At 39.6% G+C, this 17486-nt stretch overlaps 2 protein-coding genes across 3 annotated transcripts; both read left to right on the top strand.

The window, feature by feature from the left end:
- The first annotated feature begins 448 nt into the window (after positions 1–448).
- Positions 449–12356, top strand: LOC124269466. Of its 2 annotated transcripts, none has more exons than XM_046704470.1 (4): positions 449–600; positions 9018–9344; positions 9953–9991; positions 11926–12356. In XM_046704470.1, exons 1-4 carry the CDS (start codon positions 450–452, stop codon positions 12036–12038), a joined length of 630 nt encoding a protein of 209 aa, XP_046560426.1. In that variant the 5' UTR covers position 449; the 3' UTR covers positions 12039–12356. The 2 variants fall into 2 exon arrangements, with proteins under 2 accessions (XP_046560426.1, XP_046560425.1); XM_046704469.1 differs by lacking the exons at positions 9018–9344; positions 9953–9991 and adding exons at positions 4378–4704; positions 5312–5350.
- Positions 12357–12553: 197 nt separating this feature from the next.
- Positions 12554–14971, top strand: LOC124269465. Its single transcript, XM_046704468.1, has 3 exons — positions 12554–12594; positions 12913–13021; positions 13235–14971. The coding sequence occupies exons 2-3, from the start codon at positions 12981–12983 to the stop codon at positions 13791–13793; spliced, it is 600 nt and encodes a 199-aa protein (XP_046560424.1). The 5' UTR covers positions 12554–12594; positions 12913–12980; the 3' UTR covers positions 13794–14971.
- Positions 14972–17486: the final 2515 nt, after the last annotated feature.

The raw sequence follows: 17486 nt of genomic DNA, 5'->3' as shown, positions 1-17486 counted from the left end.
ACATCATGAGCATCGTGTCTGAAGAGCAGATCTGACTAATATTCTTTTCCAAATAAACATAATGTCTTCATAATGTGAAGAGGAGCATCAACCAGTCTTTCTTATATTTGACATGTAAAAGTACATCATGACATACATGACGCCGTGTAGAGTTGCCTCCCTTTTGCCAGGATGCACTGATCTCGAGTTCGAATCCCAACTATTAGCTTAACTTGCTTCAAGTTATAGCTAATATTCATATGACACTGAATCATTTAATAAATGAAAAATCGACCATAAAAGAGCGTAAAATGATTGACAAAATAAAGTATTATTTAGAAAATAAATTTAACATGGCTGTTCTTGTATAACACAGCCTTAAACAACGAACAGACCATGATTTCCGGTTTGACAAGCACATGAGATCTCATCACGCCCAGGCCAGGAACGATTACTGTTACGCATACGACATGAAGACAATAGTGTATGCAGTACCACTGAAGGAAATGTTTGACCCAGGAAGGAAAATAGTTGGGATGCTGACGGTCTGTGTTGTAGTATCAAAGATGTTCATGTTAGTGTTCCTCGTGTTGTCTTCTCTTCTCGCCACATCATATACAGGTTAGTATTTATGTTTGTACACAGGGTCAATCACGATCCAAGTCTGCTTTAAGACAGGCTCTACGTCTGGGAGATATACTATTTGTTGATACACTATCTAACTCGGGATAAACGTGCACACACAATGTTCTGTTGGTGATGCAGAGGACATCTTTTGTACCGAACTCTGTGTGTTGTTTAATATCAACTCGACAATATATCTGGACCAGACATGATATCATGAGCATCGAGATATACTGTTGGGATACGATGCCACAGCAAGCCGGTTGGATACTCCCCGTGGAGAAGAGAATGGCATTAGAATGCACACTGATTCATTAACGTGGTTTATAATGTAAAGCTATCACCACACCGACAGACATATAGAAATGTTCTTCTTATTATTATGTCGTTGATTGTTGTTATTATTGTGTTGTTGTTGGCCCTTTCCTCTTCTTCTTCTCCCTAAGTAGTACAATAGTACAAGTAGTACAATATAGAACAAACTTTATGGATAACAACTTCTTTTTATTCGTGAGTGCGACGTTTCTATACAGATTCTTGTACCGTTGTCAAGCATAATGGAACATGAAGAAGGGGGAAGTATATATAACAATATTTCAGTAACATCACGGTGGGGGACACCAGAAATGGGCTTCACACATTGTACCCTTGTTGTGAATCAAACCTGGGTCTTCGGCGTGACAGGCCGAAACTTTAACCACTAGGCTACCCCACCGCCCCATTCTGAAGATAGCGCTTATGTCCAGGCTTCTGAGACCGGAGTGAATAGGAGACCCATCTTCTGACATAGGATATGTGTTATATCTCTGCCATTTGCATATAATATTATTGTCAGTTAACATACTAGTACGTGTCGTGGCAACACAGGATAATTTGGACTTTGTGAAAATAGCTAAATTTGTTCACATTTTGGGAAAAACAGACTATGACATAAAATGTTTAAAAAATTGAACCCTTCTGCTTAATTATTTGAACTTAGAAATTGTGAGCTCTTAAGAACGCTTTCATTTAATTCTGATATGAACGTACTGGCATGTGCCAAGTATGACGAGCATTTGCTGAATGTATTAAGCATGGAAGGCATAGGTAAACACATTCAATGTTTTATTTGAACTGTTTTTATTCGAATTGAAATTTGAATGGCGGCCTTTTTTTAAATGCCGCAAAGGTCGCCAGAGGTCAAATCTGGTTGGGTCTATCTGGAATAAATAAGAACTTACTCACTGTTTTGATAAGCCTATGGTCTGCTTTTCAGAACATAACACCTGGCTTTAACTCGAGAACTTATACAATGGCTGTAACGTATATCAAATGTCACATTATTTTATGATAAGTCTCCCGCTGGGCCAATAACGACACACGCACTATCATGAAAGGCGAATGTAAATGTCAGTAGTATGTTATAACTATAGTAGAATACTGAGACTAATGTCCGTACCTTCTGTGCTGGAGGTCGGTGGAGTGGTTCAATCACATTAATCCGTCATTTACCTATTTAGGTTACTATTTGGAAAATAAAAACGACAGAATACAATCCCTTTTCGAGTATAAACAAACAATAGTGAGTGAGTATGTTTTTACAGTGCTTTTAGCAATATTCCAGCAATATCACGGCGGGGGCCATCAGAAATGGGCTTCACACATTGTACTCATGTGGGGAATCGAACCCGGGTCTTCGTCGTGACGAGCGAACGCTTTAACCACCACTGCCCCTATAACAAGCTAGTACCTTTAATAAAATCAGTATAGAAAATATTGAATAATCAGAATGCAAAGTAATCAATAATGATGATGATAAGTCAACATTCTGAATGAGTAGTTACATTACACATATTTTACATATGAACTGACGAATATAACGAACTGTTTATGGTCCATACCCACTTGATGTATAGTTTACCCAGAATGTATTTAATGAACTACGCTTATTTCGAACTGATATAAGTGGACCTTTTAGTTCGTTATGACCGGGGCCGGGGGTAGCCAAGTGGTTAAAGCGTTCGCTCATCACGCCGAAGACACCGGGTTCGATTCCCCTACATAGGTATAATGTGTGAAGACCTTTTCTGGTGTCCCCCGCCGTGGTATTGCTGGAATATTGCTAAAAACGACGTAAACTTAAACTCACTCACTCATTTACTCGTCATAACCACAGTTTACTTCATTTATATCACCTGGGATACAGAGAAGACTAGCGTTCAACTGCATTCGGTTGTGTGTGCTTTACACTTTAGCATTTTACACTTAATGTTTATTCTTTCTGGGTGTGTTATGGGGCTGATCTCAAATGAAAGTAACACGATAAGAAATACATATATATATACTATCGTATACGGAGGCTATTTTTATATATATGCTAAAAGGTCATCATTTCCTTTCTGAATCTTTTTGTGGTAGACATTCTGAGGCACAGGACACAAATGATGTCTCATGCGATTCCCTAATTTGGCTTGTGCCATATTTTCTTGTGTTTTTTTTTTAATATGAATAAAATAGACCGGGTTAGAATTGATCTTCAGTAATCCATGCTTGTCGTTTGAGGCGACTAACGGGATCGGCTGGTCAGACTCGTTGAGTTGTTGACACATATAATCGTATCCCAATTGCGTAGATCGATGCCCATGCTATTGATCACGGGATTGTCTGGTCCAGACTCGATTAGTTGCATACCGCCATTATATAGAGCTGCAATATTTCTGAGTTTGGCGTTAAATTAAAAAACAATCAACGTCATATGAATAAAATACCAGCTTTTGTATGTGTTTGTGAAAGGCGCCACCGTCTGGGGCAGCATAAACCCACCTTTCCTCGAACACCTGGTGTCCCCACCATTTGAGTGACTCAGAAACACTGCTCATGATATAATCGAAATCGTACATTCGGCTCTGTTAAGAGCGGAGATTTCTTATGGCGGTGAGAAGGGTTTCGCTTTTATTTCTATTTCCTCAAAGTTATGTCTGGGCTAAGTATATCTTTTAATGCTGAACACCACGATCACTATTGCTGAGTTCAGCTGAGCTTGACGTCATACCTATGTACACAGTGGACATAGCCCCACCCCTAAACCATATACTTCCCCCAACGACTAACAGCTAGTTTCTGAAATGAACATATTTTACAGAAAAACAAAGTTTTATTAATTAAATTGAAGTACAATAAAAAAGAGCCTAAATAGGGTATTTGGGTTCCATGGTCAGTTCGACAGACTAGTGTTACCTGTGCAGTTCTCTTTCTGCAGACTGGTTTTCAGCAGTTTGTGCGCTGCGAACTTAAATGGCATGAGATGGCAGATACGTTTCGAGCACATTATCAAGTTAAGGTGTATGTGGATATGCAGGTTTTTCTTTGACTGTTTTAATACAATTCTGCATATGAGACATCAGGGTAAAAATAATGATGAGTATAAGGAAACCCTGTCTGAAATCATTGAAATTGGTCATATAAATGACCGCAGCAATTCTAGATTATTTGTTCTGACTGTACAGTTCAAACATCGAAATGGAATTATTTACGGTTTTAACGTTTTCAGGTTAAATGAGGTTTGACGTTTGCCAAGATTTGTCTCCCAATGTTTATGAATCGCCTTTTCTTTGCATTTGGCCGATAATTCTGCAATCGATGCTTTCGTTAAAACCTTACGTCTCCCTTTGGGTTTACTTGTGAATAAAGATTAGTTTCCAGTCTGAACACACTCGATAATCCTAATAAGATACAATGGTTTTCACAATGGTTATGACGTGTGTGTGACCGTTCAGTGGTTTTGGTTTATTTCAGCCGCCTTGCAGAAGTTGGAAATAGATGTTTGTACATCTACCAGTACACACAGCTCTTCAGTCAACCTCGTTCACCGTGTGAAGGGCACCCCTAACTATGGCGCCTGCAGTTGTAGAATTACCGCAGTTAGTGATGTCACCATCAAAACAGAGCCTGGGAACAGATGCGTGGAATGCTGGAATGGGTCAAAAGATGCAAGAACATGCATTATTCATTGTGCAAAATCGAAGAACAAACCGTATGGACAGAAAACATTTTCTCTTCACAACGGTACTATTATCAGCATCGCTATGACCAATATTAACGGCACTATAATGAGCTTGAAAGGTAAGACTTAGTGTTACACAGCCGTTATTATTCTGCATTATTTCGAATGCCATCTAGAAAGTGGTCAAAAGTAACACATGCTATATTTTGGGGATTACCCATGTTGTATAATTTTCCCAACCAGGATTCGAACCCACACTCTCATCGCCAGCGCATACCGAAGCCATCTAATCCAGTCAGCCACCGCAGCTTCCACTGGCTTGTCATACTGTTGTAACGACGTATTTAACATGGAGTTTAAGAAGCGTGTAGAGTTTTACGCCTCTTTGAACAATATACAGTGTAGTTATTCACGGCGATCCAGCTTAATATGGTGGTGATGAAACCGACAAATATGGACACATTGTCGACAAATTAATCAAAGGGGCGTAATCGGCTTTAATGTAGAGTCAGGCACGACCAAGGGACGCAACTCCGCACAACGAATTGGTCGGTGTCAATCCCGCAGCAATGTTTGGAATGAACATGGACGTGCAAACAAGAGTATTTATTATTTTTAATAAATTTTGGCGTTATAGAGGGAAATATTATTTGCCATTTAATTTCAATACATATTCAAAACGTTTTCTTTATGAACACAATATTTACAACAATATTTTTCTTTCAGCAACAAAGGGGAACCTCAAAGTTCAATGTGGTCAGACAGGTACAGTAATTCTATCTGCACTATTGTTTTAGTATTTGATACATTACAGTGTTTTCATGAATGTGTGTCATGCTGAGCTTGCGAAAAACGCTCAAGAAAGACATTGACTCTAACGCAAGTGTCATGACAAGCTGCATGCTATATTTACTTACACAAAATCTTAACACCTTCACTGTGTTGAAGGTATGTCTTTTCTGTCCCTGTTCAGTAGTTCAAAATGTGAAGGAATATAATTAAATGCGTTGGAAAATAGTAATTCCATTGTTAGAATTCAAAATTAATCATGTCCTAAATGTTATATTTTGAACAAAAACTACAAAACCCTTTCCAAGTCCCCAAGAAATCTCCGTAAATGCTGAAATTAGTGGTCCCTTTGTGTTCGTTATAATTTACGTTGCTACGTTGAGTGCATGCATATGTATATAAGAGAGAGAGAGAGAGAGAGAGAGAGAGAGAGAGAGAGAGAGAGAGAGAGAGAGAGAGAGAGAGAGAGAGAGAGAGAGAGAGAGAGAGAGAGAGAGAGAGAGAGAGAGAGAGAGAGAGAGAGAGAGAGAGAGAGAGAGAGAGAGAGAGAGAGAGAGAACGCGAGTGTGGGGAGAGGAGAGTATCGGGATTGTGGTAACCTATTTATCATTCTCACTTCGTAACTTTTAAAAAATGCGATTTCAATTGCCACAAATCATAAACCTAAACTTCGTGGAATGTCCACTGATATATATGACGTCACAAATATACCGTATTTCCTCTAATAAGCGCCTCTGGTGCTTATTTTGTCAACGGACCTCCAGCCCCGGCGCTTATTAGAGGCCCGGCGCTTATCAAAATACCCTGTATTTTTAAAAGCGGGGATGAGTACAAAGCCTTCTTTCTGGATTACAGGAAGATATGATTTAAGGGACCATTCCTTAATATATTTATTTTTAGACCAAGGGAGAATACATTTGCGAAAAAATGCAAAGGTCTATACCCGGCGCTTATTAGAGGCCCGGTGCTTATTTCTTAAAGCACTGCTTTATCCTCGGCGGTTATTAGAGGCCCGGCGCTTAATAGAAACCCGCGCTTAATAGAGGAAATACGGTACTCGTAGAAATACGTTACGTCACAAGCTAGGTGACACAATTTTCTTCTGATCACTCAATTTACTGCGTCAGGTGATCTTGTTCCCAGTAAGTGTTTGTGTTAAAGCACGTAACAAATCTAAGCTTACGTTTGAAAAATAACAACAAACTTGTGTGGAATTTTAGTAACCTTAAGGACAAATAAACTTTAATGTCCGCGTGACATGTTATAACTATAGTAGAATACTGAGACTAATGTCCGTACCTTCTGTGCTGGAGGTCGGTGGAGTGGTTCAATCACATTAATCCGTCATTTACCTATTTAGGTTACTATTTGGAAAATAAAAACGACAGAATACAATCCCTTTTCGAGTATAAACAAACAATAGTGAGTGAGTATGTTTTTACAGTGCTTTTAGCAATATTCCAGCAATATCACGGCGGGGGCCATCAGAAATGGGCTTCACACATTGTACTCATGTGGGGAATCGAACCCGGGTCTTCGTCGTGACGAGCGAACGCTTTAACCACCACTGCCCCTATAACAAGCTAGTACCTTTAATAAAATCAGTATAGAAAATATTGAATAATCAGAATGCAAAGTAATCAATAATGATGATGATAAGTCAACATTCTGAATGAGTAGTTACATTACACATATTTTACATATGAACTGACGAATATAACGAACTGTTTATGGTCCATACCCACTTGATGTATAGTTTACCCAGAATGTATTTAATGAACTACGCTTATTTCGAACTGATATAAGTGGACCTTTTTAGTTCGTTATGACCGGGGCCGGTGGGGTAGCCAAGTGGTTAAAGCGTTCGCTCATCACGCCGAAGACACCGGGTTCGATTCCCCTACATAGGTATAATGTGTGAAGACCTTTTCTGGTGTCCCCCGCCGTGGTATTGCTGGAATATTGCTAAAAACGACGTAAACTTAAACTCACTCACTCATTTACTCGTCATAACCACAGTTTACTTCATTTATATCACCTGGGATACAGAGAAGACTAGCGTTCAACTGCATTCGGTTGTGTGTGCTTTACACTTTAGCATTTTACACTTAATGTGTATTCTTTCTGGGTGTGTTATGGGGCTGATCTCAAATGAAAGTAACACGATAAGAAATACATATATATATACTATCGTATACGGATGCTATTTTTATATATATGCTAAAAAGGTATCATTTCCTTTCTGAATTTTTTGTGGTAGACATTCTGAGGCACAGGACACAAATGATGTCTCATGCAAATCCCTAAAATGGCTTGTGCCATATTTTCTTGTGTTCTTTTTTAATATGAATAAAATAGACCCGTGAAGATCCGGGTTAGAATTGATCTTCAGTAACCCATGCTTGTCGTTTGAGGCGACTAACGGGATCGGGTGGTCAGACTCGTAGAGTTGTTGACACATATCATCGTATCCAAATTGCGTAGATCGATGCCCATGCTATTGATCACGGGATTGTCTGGTCCAGACTCGATTAGTTGCATACCGCCGTTATATACAGCTGGAATATTTCTGAGTTTGGCGTTAAACTAAAAAACAATCAACGTCATATGAATAAAATACCAGCTTTTGTATGTGTTTGTGAAAGGCGCCACCGTTTGGGGCAGCATAAACCCACCTTTCCTCGAACACCTGGTGTCCCCACCATTTGAGTGACTCAGAAACACTGCTCATGATATAATCGAAATCGTACATTCGGCTCTGTTAAGAGCGGAGATTTCTTATGGCGGTGAGAAGGGTTTCGCTTTTATTTCTATTTCCTCAAAGTTATGTCTGGGCTAAGTATATCTTTTAATGCTGAACACCACGATCACTATTGCTGAGTTCAGCTGAGCTTGACGTCATACCTATGTACACAGTGGACATAGCCCCACCCCTAAACCATATACTTCCCCCAACGACTAACAGCTAGTTTCTGAAATGAACATATTTTACAGAAAAACAAAGTTTTATTAATTAAATTGAAGTACAATAAAAAGAGCCTAAATAGGGTATTTGGGTTCCATGGTCAGTTCGACAGACTAGTGTTACCTGTGCAGTCCTCTTCTGCAGACTGGTTTTCAGCAGTTTGTGCGCTGCGAACTTAAATGGCATGAGATGGCAGATACGTTTCGAGCACATTATCAAGTTAAGGTGTATGTGGATATGCAGGTTTTCTTTGACTGTTTTAATACAATTCTGCATATGAGACATCAGGGTAAAAATAATGATGAGTATAAGGAAACCCTGTCTGAAATCATTGAAATTGGTCATATAAATGACCGCAGCAATTCTAGATTATTTATTCTGACTGTACAGTTCAAACATCGAAATGGAATTATTTACGGTTTTAACGTTTTCAGGTTAAATGAGGTTTGACGTTTGCCAAGATTTGTCTCCCAATGTTTATGAATCGCCTTTTCTTTGCATTTGGCCGATAATTCTGCAATCGATGCTTTCGTTAAAACCTTACGTCTCCTTTGGGTTTACTTGTGAATAAAGATTAGTTTCCAGTCTGAACACACTCGATAATTCTAATAAGACACAATGGTTTTCACAATGGTTATGACGTGTGTGTGACCGTTCAGTGGTTTTGGTTTATTTCAGCCGCCTCGCACACGTTGGAAATAGATGTTTGTACACCTAACAGTAGACAAAGCTCTTCAGTCAACCTCGTTCACCGTGTGAAGGGCACCCCAAACTATGGCGCCTGCAGTTGTAGAATTACCGCAGGAAGTGATGTCACCATCAAAACAGAGCCTGGGAACAGATGCGTGGAATGCTGGAATGGGTCAAAAGATGCAAGAACATGCATTATTCATTGTGAAAAATCGAAGAACAAACCGTATGGACCGAAAACATTATCTCTTCACAACGGTACTATTATCAGCATCGCTATGACCAATATTAACGGCACTATATTGAGCTTGAAAGGTAAGACATAGTGTTACACAGCCGTTATTATTCTGCATTATTTCGAATGCCATCTAGAAAGTGGTCAAAAGTAACACATGCTATATTTTTGGGATTACCCATGTTGTATAATTTTTCCCAACCAGGATTCGAACCCACACTCTCATCGCCAGCGCATACCGAAGCCATCTAATCCAGTCAGCCACCGCTGCTTCCACTGGCTTGTCATACTGTTGTAACGACGTATTTAACATGGAGTTTAAGAAGCGTGTAGAGTTTTACGCCTCTTTGAACAATATACAGTGTAGTTATATCACGGCGATCCAGCTTAATATGGTGGTGATGAAACCGACAAATATGGACACATTGTCGACAAATTAATCAAAGGGGCGTAATCGGCTTTAATGTAGAGTCAGGCACGACCAAGGGACGCAACTCCGCACAACGAATTGGTCGGTGTCAGACCGCCGCAATGTTTGGAATGAACATGGACGTGCTAACAAGAGTATTTATTATTTTTAATAAATTTTGGCGTTATAGAGGGAAATATTATTTGCCATTTAATTTCAATACATATTCAAAACGTTTTCTTTATGAACACAATATTTACAACAATATTTTTCTTTCAGCAACAAAGGGGAACCTCAAAGTTCAATGTGGTCAGACAGGTACAGTAATTCTATCTGCACTATTGTTTTAGTATTTGATACATTACAGTGTTTTCATGAATGTGTGTCATGCTGAGCTTGCGAAAAACGCTCAAGAAAGACATTGACTCTAACGCAAGTGTCATGACAAGCTGCATGTTATATTTACTTACACAAAAATCTTAACACCTTCACTGTGTTGAAGGTATGTCTTTTCTGTCCCTGTTCAGTAGTTCAAAAATGTGAAGGAATATAATTAAATGCGTTGGAAAATAGTAATTCCATTGTTAGAATTCAAAATTAATCATGTCCTAAATGTTATATTTTTGAACAAAAACTACAAAACCCTTTCCAAGTCCCCAAGAAATCTCCGTAAATGCTGAAATTAGTGGTCCCTTTGTGTTCGTTATAATTTACGTTGCTACGTTGAGTGCATGCATATGTATATAAGAGAGAGAGAGAGAGAGAGAGAGAGAGAGAGAGAGAGAGAGAGAGAGAGAGAGAGAGAGAGAGAGAGAGAGAGAGAGAGAGAGAGAGAGAGAGAGAGAGAGAGAGAGAGAGAGAGAACGCGAGTGTGGGGGTATCGGGATTGTGGTAACCTATTTATCATTCTCACTTCGTAACTTTTAAAAAATGCGATTTCAATTGCCACAAATCATAAACCTAAACTTCGTGGAATGTCCACTGATATATATGACGTCACAAATATACCGTATTTCCTCTAATAAGCGCCTCTGGTGCTTATTTTGTCAACGGACCTCCAGCCCGGCGCTTATTAGAGGCCCGGCGCTTATCAAAATACCCTGTATTTTTAAAAGCGGGGATGAGTACAAAGCCTTCTTTCTGGATTACAGGAAGTTATGATTTAAGGGACCATTCCTTAATATATTTATTTTTAGACCAAGGGAGAATACATTTGCGAAAAAATGCAAAGGTCTATACCCGGCGGTTATTAGAGGCCCGGTGCTTATTTCTTAAAGCACTGCTTTATCCTCGGCGGTTATTAGAGGCCCGGCGCTTAATAGAAACCCGCGCTTAATAGAGGAAATACGGTACTCGTAGAAATACGTTACGTCACAAGCTAGGTGACACAATTTTCTTCTGATCACTCAATTTACTGCGTCAGGTGATCTTGTTCCCAGTAAGTGTTTGTGTTAAAGCACGTAACAAATCTTAGCTTACGTTTGAAAAATAACAACAAACTTGTGTGGAATTTTAGTAACCTTAAGGACAAATACACTTTAATGTCCGCGTGACATTCTGCACCTGGATTCCTGTGCAATCTACTCGCTAACACTGACAGTCGGTGGGGGAACTGGTGTTGGTATCTTCGTAAGCCTTTGAATTTCTATCTTCGCTTCGTAATCCACTCCGTCTATCACATCCAGACATGAAGTTTCTTGGATCAAAGCACTGACAACACCGTAACCAAGGCCGTCAATCCGGACAGATCGCCGATTAGTGATGCCATGTTTGTTTACACTATGAAAGTATAGTCCCTACAATTGGCATATGACCTCTCTAGTTTGCATCGATATACATATATGACCCCAGCGGATACTGAAAATATCCGTTGGCTTTATCCTGCCGAGAACGCTATCCATTGTATGAATATTTCTAATTGCAATTGTTGCTACGTTTTTCAAATAGTTTGAACAAAATGAATATAGATGTATTTGGGACCAAAACACAAGGACATGCATCTGTGTATAGGTGATGAGTTTTTTCCGTTGTTGTATTCACATTAGTTTCGTCATTCCTCAGTATGGTGTGTGTGTGTTTGTGTTTTGTTTGTTGTTTAAAGCCGCATTGAGCAATATTACAGCTGTATGGTGGACCTCAGAAGCTAAATCACATTTTCACCCACATAAGTGATTTGAAATGTAACAAATATTATTACTTTTGCACTTCAGGTGTTATAACATTTCTAAGTTACTTATTTTTGGTTAAAACAGACCCAGTCACATGTACAGCCAACAAGATCGAAGAACAGAAAGGGGGCAGGCCTGAGTGTGCTCCCCGACGTAGCTGTGAGCAAGTCAGTCAGCAAGCATACGGCTGTTGGTAGAAAAACGTTAATACCCCCAAAAGATGCATCCATTAATATAGATGTATGCAGTTCAAACACTACCCGAGGTCTTATAGTTAACCTTGTTCACAGCCGAGTTGAACCACAAAGAGAACCATGTACATGCAGTTTAAGGTCGACTGTCTGCCTCACACTGACACGTCTCTCAGACAGCACCCAATGTGGGGAATGTGGTAGTGGAAATCAAGATGACGGACGCAACTGCATGATGCGTTGTGAGAAGATCCCTTCGGGCTGTACACAGAACGTGACCATTACAGTTAATGCTGATATGGAAAAAGGGCAAATGTTTCTCATAAAAGGTAAGTTTCAAACTCTTATTTAGAATCTAGGTCCCGTGGGGACCCCGACTGATACTGATCCACAGCAGCCTATGCAGGTCACTAGAGGCTACTTAACGGATCGAATGGTCAGGCTTGCTGACTTTGTTTGGTCCTTCCACAAAATAGTTTACTGAAGATCAATTCTAATCAAACGTTGGAGGTCAGCTGTAATCCAAGATCGCCAACTAACATTGATGGTCACAGAGAGGATGGTGAGCGAGAGTGTGCTAGTGAGTGTGTGTGTGTGTTAGTGGGTGAGTGTGTGTGTGTGTGTGTGTGTGATGAGAGAGAGAGAGAGAGAGAGAGAGAGAGAGAGAGAGAGAGAGAGAGAGAGAGAGAGAGATTCAGAGTTAGACATGATTCAGAGTTAAGAGGAGTGGAGTGATGGAGTTAGCGAAATACAGGGTTGGGCAGAACGAGGGTGTGAGCGAGAGGAGAGAGGGAGAGGGGGGCATATAAATGTACTTTTGATCTACAAAACATCATGTAAAAACTAAGACACTACAACGATGAATCTGAAACCTTTCCAGAAGGAGAACCCAGTAACTTCCCTACTACAACAGTGGCTGCAGCAGTACCATTGGCGGCGATCATCATTATGTTGGTGGCAGCTCTGGTTGCTGTGGTGTTATTTGAAAGGTAAAAACAAACGACCTCACGCTTCAATAAATTCTCAAAGATTAATCTAATTCCTCTGATTGAATACCAGTAATTCTTCATAAAGTGGATAATCGACTGGATTTATAATTTAACCTATTGTTCTTATCATGGCATACTGAATGATGAAAGTGTCAATACACAAGAAAGGATTGTCTAAAACTGTTGATACTATTACCACTCATACTTGTGTAGGAGAAAGAGAATGAAAAGGAATCCAGTCTACATGACTGTTGAAGCTGGTTCCGGTCGGGGTACAATACACGCTGCTTCTCCGCCTCGTCCTGAAGATGCCCCAGAGCAGAGACTAAACGGACAAACAGCACCTGGTTCGAATCCCAGCAGCGGCCACAGTTCGCATGGAATGGCGTCAGCATCAGTTCACCATCCGACTGAAGATGGTGTTGAGGGCCAGTCTCACCAAGGAGAAGATATAAGATCTGGACCTACTGATGTGATTCCAAGACAAGGCACTGTTCGTGAAGGCATGTATGATAGTTCCGGGGCCCCTTCCCCAGACCCAGGAGTTGGAGGGGATGGGGTGTACGGAAAGCTGACCCGGGATCCTAGAGAAGAGGGTGTGTATGACCATGCACATGGCGGTACGGCTGGGAAGGTCCAACAGGTGACTGGTATCTACGGTCGACTTGGCCAGCAGGTTGATGACGATGTGTATGACCACGCCAGGAGACCGGAAGTAACCGCGTCTGTGACGGATGGTAGCACATATGGCCGTTTGAAGGATGTGGCTTAGGATGACCTGTACAACCACACCAAATCTAAAGTGGAAGCATGCGACAACGAGGACTATTCAAGGCTTAAACAAGATGTGTAAGTGTTCGGAAAATGCTGAACTTGTTTCCAGATAGCTATGTATTTCTCCCAGCACCAGTTAAAGATACAGCCACTTAATACAATGGCTTCTCCTTTAAATGAGGCACATTTAGAGGCCGGAGAATAAATATTATAACCCAGACCCAGAAATCGTTAGAACTACATTGTAAAATCAGTGAGTAACAAAAGATCTCAAAATAGTCAAAACATTATCCTGAAACACAAAGTTAGGTTTTCCGTCACAAAGAGATATATATCAAATGATCTACAACGATAAAACTCAAGAATCCCTTTGATACACTACTGCTTAAAAGTTCATTCCCCTTACACACGTGTGCAACGCGTGACGCAACCCGTGTGGGAGCCCTGTGTCGTGCGTTTGACACGCGTTGCACACGGGTGTGAGTCGCGCTGGTCACTCGTGTGCAACCGTGACACAAGCATTTCGGAGGAAACAAACTTTGGATCAAAGGAGGACCCATGTTAAACTAAAATTGGAGGTCGTCACAGAGAGATCAATTTTAAATTATCTGATGAAGTCTTTTCAGGTGCGATCTTGCAGGAAAATAAGAGTGATGTGATCAGTCAGACCCATCTAATATATGACCTTTGGTTTCCACATGTTTGGACATGGTGTTCTGTCATTGAAAGGTTTCAGGCACGACATCCAGTGAGTTTATTTATGAGATTCGACGGTGTTTTGTTTTTATTAGATGATCTTAATTTTATGATGGCTTCGGTCATTCTGTGTTAGCTCCGTGGCCGTGACGATATATGAGGGAGGGTGTTAATAATAGCCGCACCACGGGTAGAGACCATTACACGTGAGCGCGGAGTCGTGTGTAAGATAGCCGTGGCATAATGGCCGCCAGGAGAGAAACAACTGAGCATTGACTTGACTTTACAAGTAGTGGTGTTTTCGCTGGACTGTTGAATAAACTTTCCGCGCAACTGCCAATATATCGTCTAATCAATCGATGCGACATTGTCATGGCATCTACAATATGGATATTTTCAACTTACATTAATATTTTTAAGCTAAGAACTGTGTCTTTTGGAGTGTTTGTCATTTGTGTTAAGCTTATAACCAAAACCCGTATAATTAATGTAAAACGTAGTAAGTGAGATTGTAAATAATATTCTAATCGCTTTAAAAGGGGATTAAAGCTATAGTCTGTAGTAGAAGTGCAAGTATGCCAGCACTTACTGGTAAGCATTAAAGTTGATGACATTTTGTTTATTGCATATAGCACCCGCAAATACGAATATGAGTCATTTGAAAATATGGTGACATTTTTAATTTTACTAATATTGCATGTAACGTCATATGCATACACAATATTGCATCTATTCAAATATACGAAAATGAATTATCTGACAAGTATGGGGAAATTTTAAATCAGCAAGTACATGAATAGCGTTAAATGTCACACCAGGAAATAAATATTTATGTGAATGTCCCTGCCATTGTAGAATGACTTATCGTAAACTTAACTGCTATTTTATAACCCCCATGCCACATGTCATATTTGATTACATTTAACTGAGTTGACTGATCATTATGAACTGTGAATTATTGCTTCATTTTGCCGAGACGGATCCCCGAAAAAAACACTGAACATTTAGTTACAAACATTCGACGCATAAAGCACAGCTTTGCACATACCGAGCTATATAATAACCAATATGAGTGAACCGACTGACAAAAGTAATAAAAATCTCACACTTTGTGATATAAAAACCGTGAAGGCGGATTTGTCAGGGTATACGAACCGTGCATCCCGTCAAATCTGTACTTGAACAAAGCAACTATAATCTTAGAAATAGTACTCCCATTCAAACTATTAATTGTAGAACGCAATGATAGTGTCAATCAGTTTAAGCGAGCGTGATTATGTTGTGGAATTTATTGCCCGATGGAGCTGTTAACGCTATTTCCCTGAATCAATTTAAAACCATGATAAACACAACAGAAACTAACAATTACTTTGAATTGAATTTTGGGACTAGATTTTGTCAAATCATTCATTGTCGCCTCAAGCTCGGCTGTAGTGATCTAAACGGAGACAGATATAATCGACATATATCGGACACATCCAGGTGTTCATGTGGTTATTATAACGAAGACGTTATTCACTACCCTTTTACATGTCGGAACTATCAAAATTTAAGAACAACTGTGTATTTTTATATTCAAGGATATTATGTTAAAACTACTCTATACATGCTGTTCTGATTGGTTTGTCGTATTTTCGCACATAACAAGCATCGATAGGGGGACGAGTCTTCTTGGAGGTTACGGAAAGAGGCGAGTGCTGACGAATGCCCCCTATCGATGCTTGTTATGTTCGAAAATACCACAAACCAATCAGTACGCGCGTAAATGACTGCGATGCTTTGGTAAAAATAATCCCGAGTACTTAAATCGTTTATGGCATTATGTCATTGTTTAAAATACCATGAAAATATATATAGTCATATTGAAAGTACAAAGAACTTAGCTAACAGCATTTTGCTGCCTATTATGAAGTTTTTCGTAAGAATCATGCGATTGACGGTGAGAGATTCAAATACACGCACGTGCGTTTGTTGACAAAACGGCTCTCATGGGTCCAACTGAGGGTGTTTCTGACGATCTTGCGGGCTTGCTACGGAGATTGTACGTGCGCTTCCAACAATTTTAGGAAATATAATTATTAATCGCTTCGAGTTTCAAAACAATAATATTAGACATATATCTGCATGCAACTAATCAACTTTAATCTTTAACATTGGGCATATATTTCTCATCTCTGGGAATATTTTAGTCTGACTTTTTTTTGGTCATTCATATATTTTTCAGCGAATTTATTTAAAATTCCACTTGGGGTATGACAGCATTTTACTCGAATGTTCAGTTTGAGAAATATTTTAATGTCATTTTTTTGAGTTTCTGCTCTGGGATTTAATGTAGCTTTTATAAATTTTATTTACATATTTAATAAAACAAATCCCATTTGTGATTATCAAACCCTATTTAGAAATATAATTGGAAATATAGGGTGAACATCTGGAAATAATTACGTCAGAATAAGTCTGTAACAAATAAGTTTTTCTCCTTCTTTTAGTTGTATCAAAAAGGTTTAATTCTTTAAAAACATAAACAGCAATACATGTATGATTACTTCGGTGATATTAAGTACCATTGGAATCAAACAAGAATAGAGTTATCGTTCCTGTTTAAAGTAGTTCTGATGTTCATGCGCCAATATGAAATCCTTCCAGAAGGGCACGAGTCGCTATTCGGCTTGTCCCGGAATAACACGAGTTGGTCACCTCTAATTTGTCATTTGTTGTTTTGGCTTGTGCTCGAATACTGGACAATCGACCCCCATGTGACAACATTCCCTACACCAGTATTACATTTGTCACGTTCTCTTCCTTTATGTCAGACATGCTTTACGTACACCTTCATATCGTTTCGTGTTTGTGTTACCTGTGAAGGTCTGGGTTAGAATATTGATCTTCACTAACCCATGCTTGTCGTAAGAGGCGACTAAGGGGATCGGATGGTCAGGCTCGCTGACTTGGTTGACACATGTCATCGGTTCTTAATTGTGCAGATCGATGCCCA

The sequence above is a fragment of the Haliotis rubra genome, unplaced genomic scaffold, assembly GCF_003918875.1.
Source record: "Haliotis rubra isolate DU_JTF1 unplaced genomic scaffold, ASM391887v1 Scf145, whole genome shotgun sequence".
Lineage (NCBI taxonomy): Eukaryota > Metazoa > Mollusca > Gastropoda > Lepetellida > Haliotidae > Haliotis > Haliotis rubra.
Note: the sequence above shows the minus strand (reverse complement) of the source record. Positions and strands in the feature narration are given on the sequence as shown.

What these genes read in the sequence shown, in the direction of transcription:
- LOC124269466 (XM_046704470.1), top strand. Translation starts at nt 450, where the DNA reads ATGAAGACAATAGTGTATGCAGTACCACTGAAGGAAATGTTTGACCCA. An exon ending in CACTATATTGAGCTTGAAAG is followed by an intron (nt 9,345 to 9,952) that starts GTAAGACATAGT and finishes TTTTTCTTTCAG; the next exon opens with CAACAAAGGGGAACCTCAAA. An exon ending in AGTTCAATGTGGTCAGACAG is followed by an intron (nt 9,992 to 11,925) that starts GTACAGTAATTC and finishes TGGTTAAAACAG; the next exon opens with ACCCAGTCACATGTACAGCC.
- LOC124269465 (XM_046704468.1), top strand. Translation starts at nt 12,981, where the DNA reads ATGTTGGTGGCAGCTCTGGTTGCTGTGGTGTTATTTGAAAG. An exon ending in GCTGTGGTGTTATTTGAAAG is followed by an intron (nt 13,022 to 13,234) that starts GTAAAAACAAAC and finishes ATACTTGTGTAG; the next exon opens with GAGAAAGAGAATGAAAAGGA.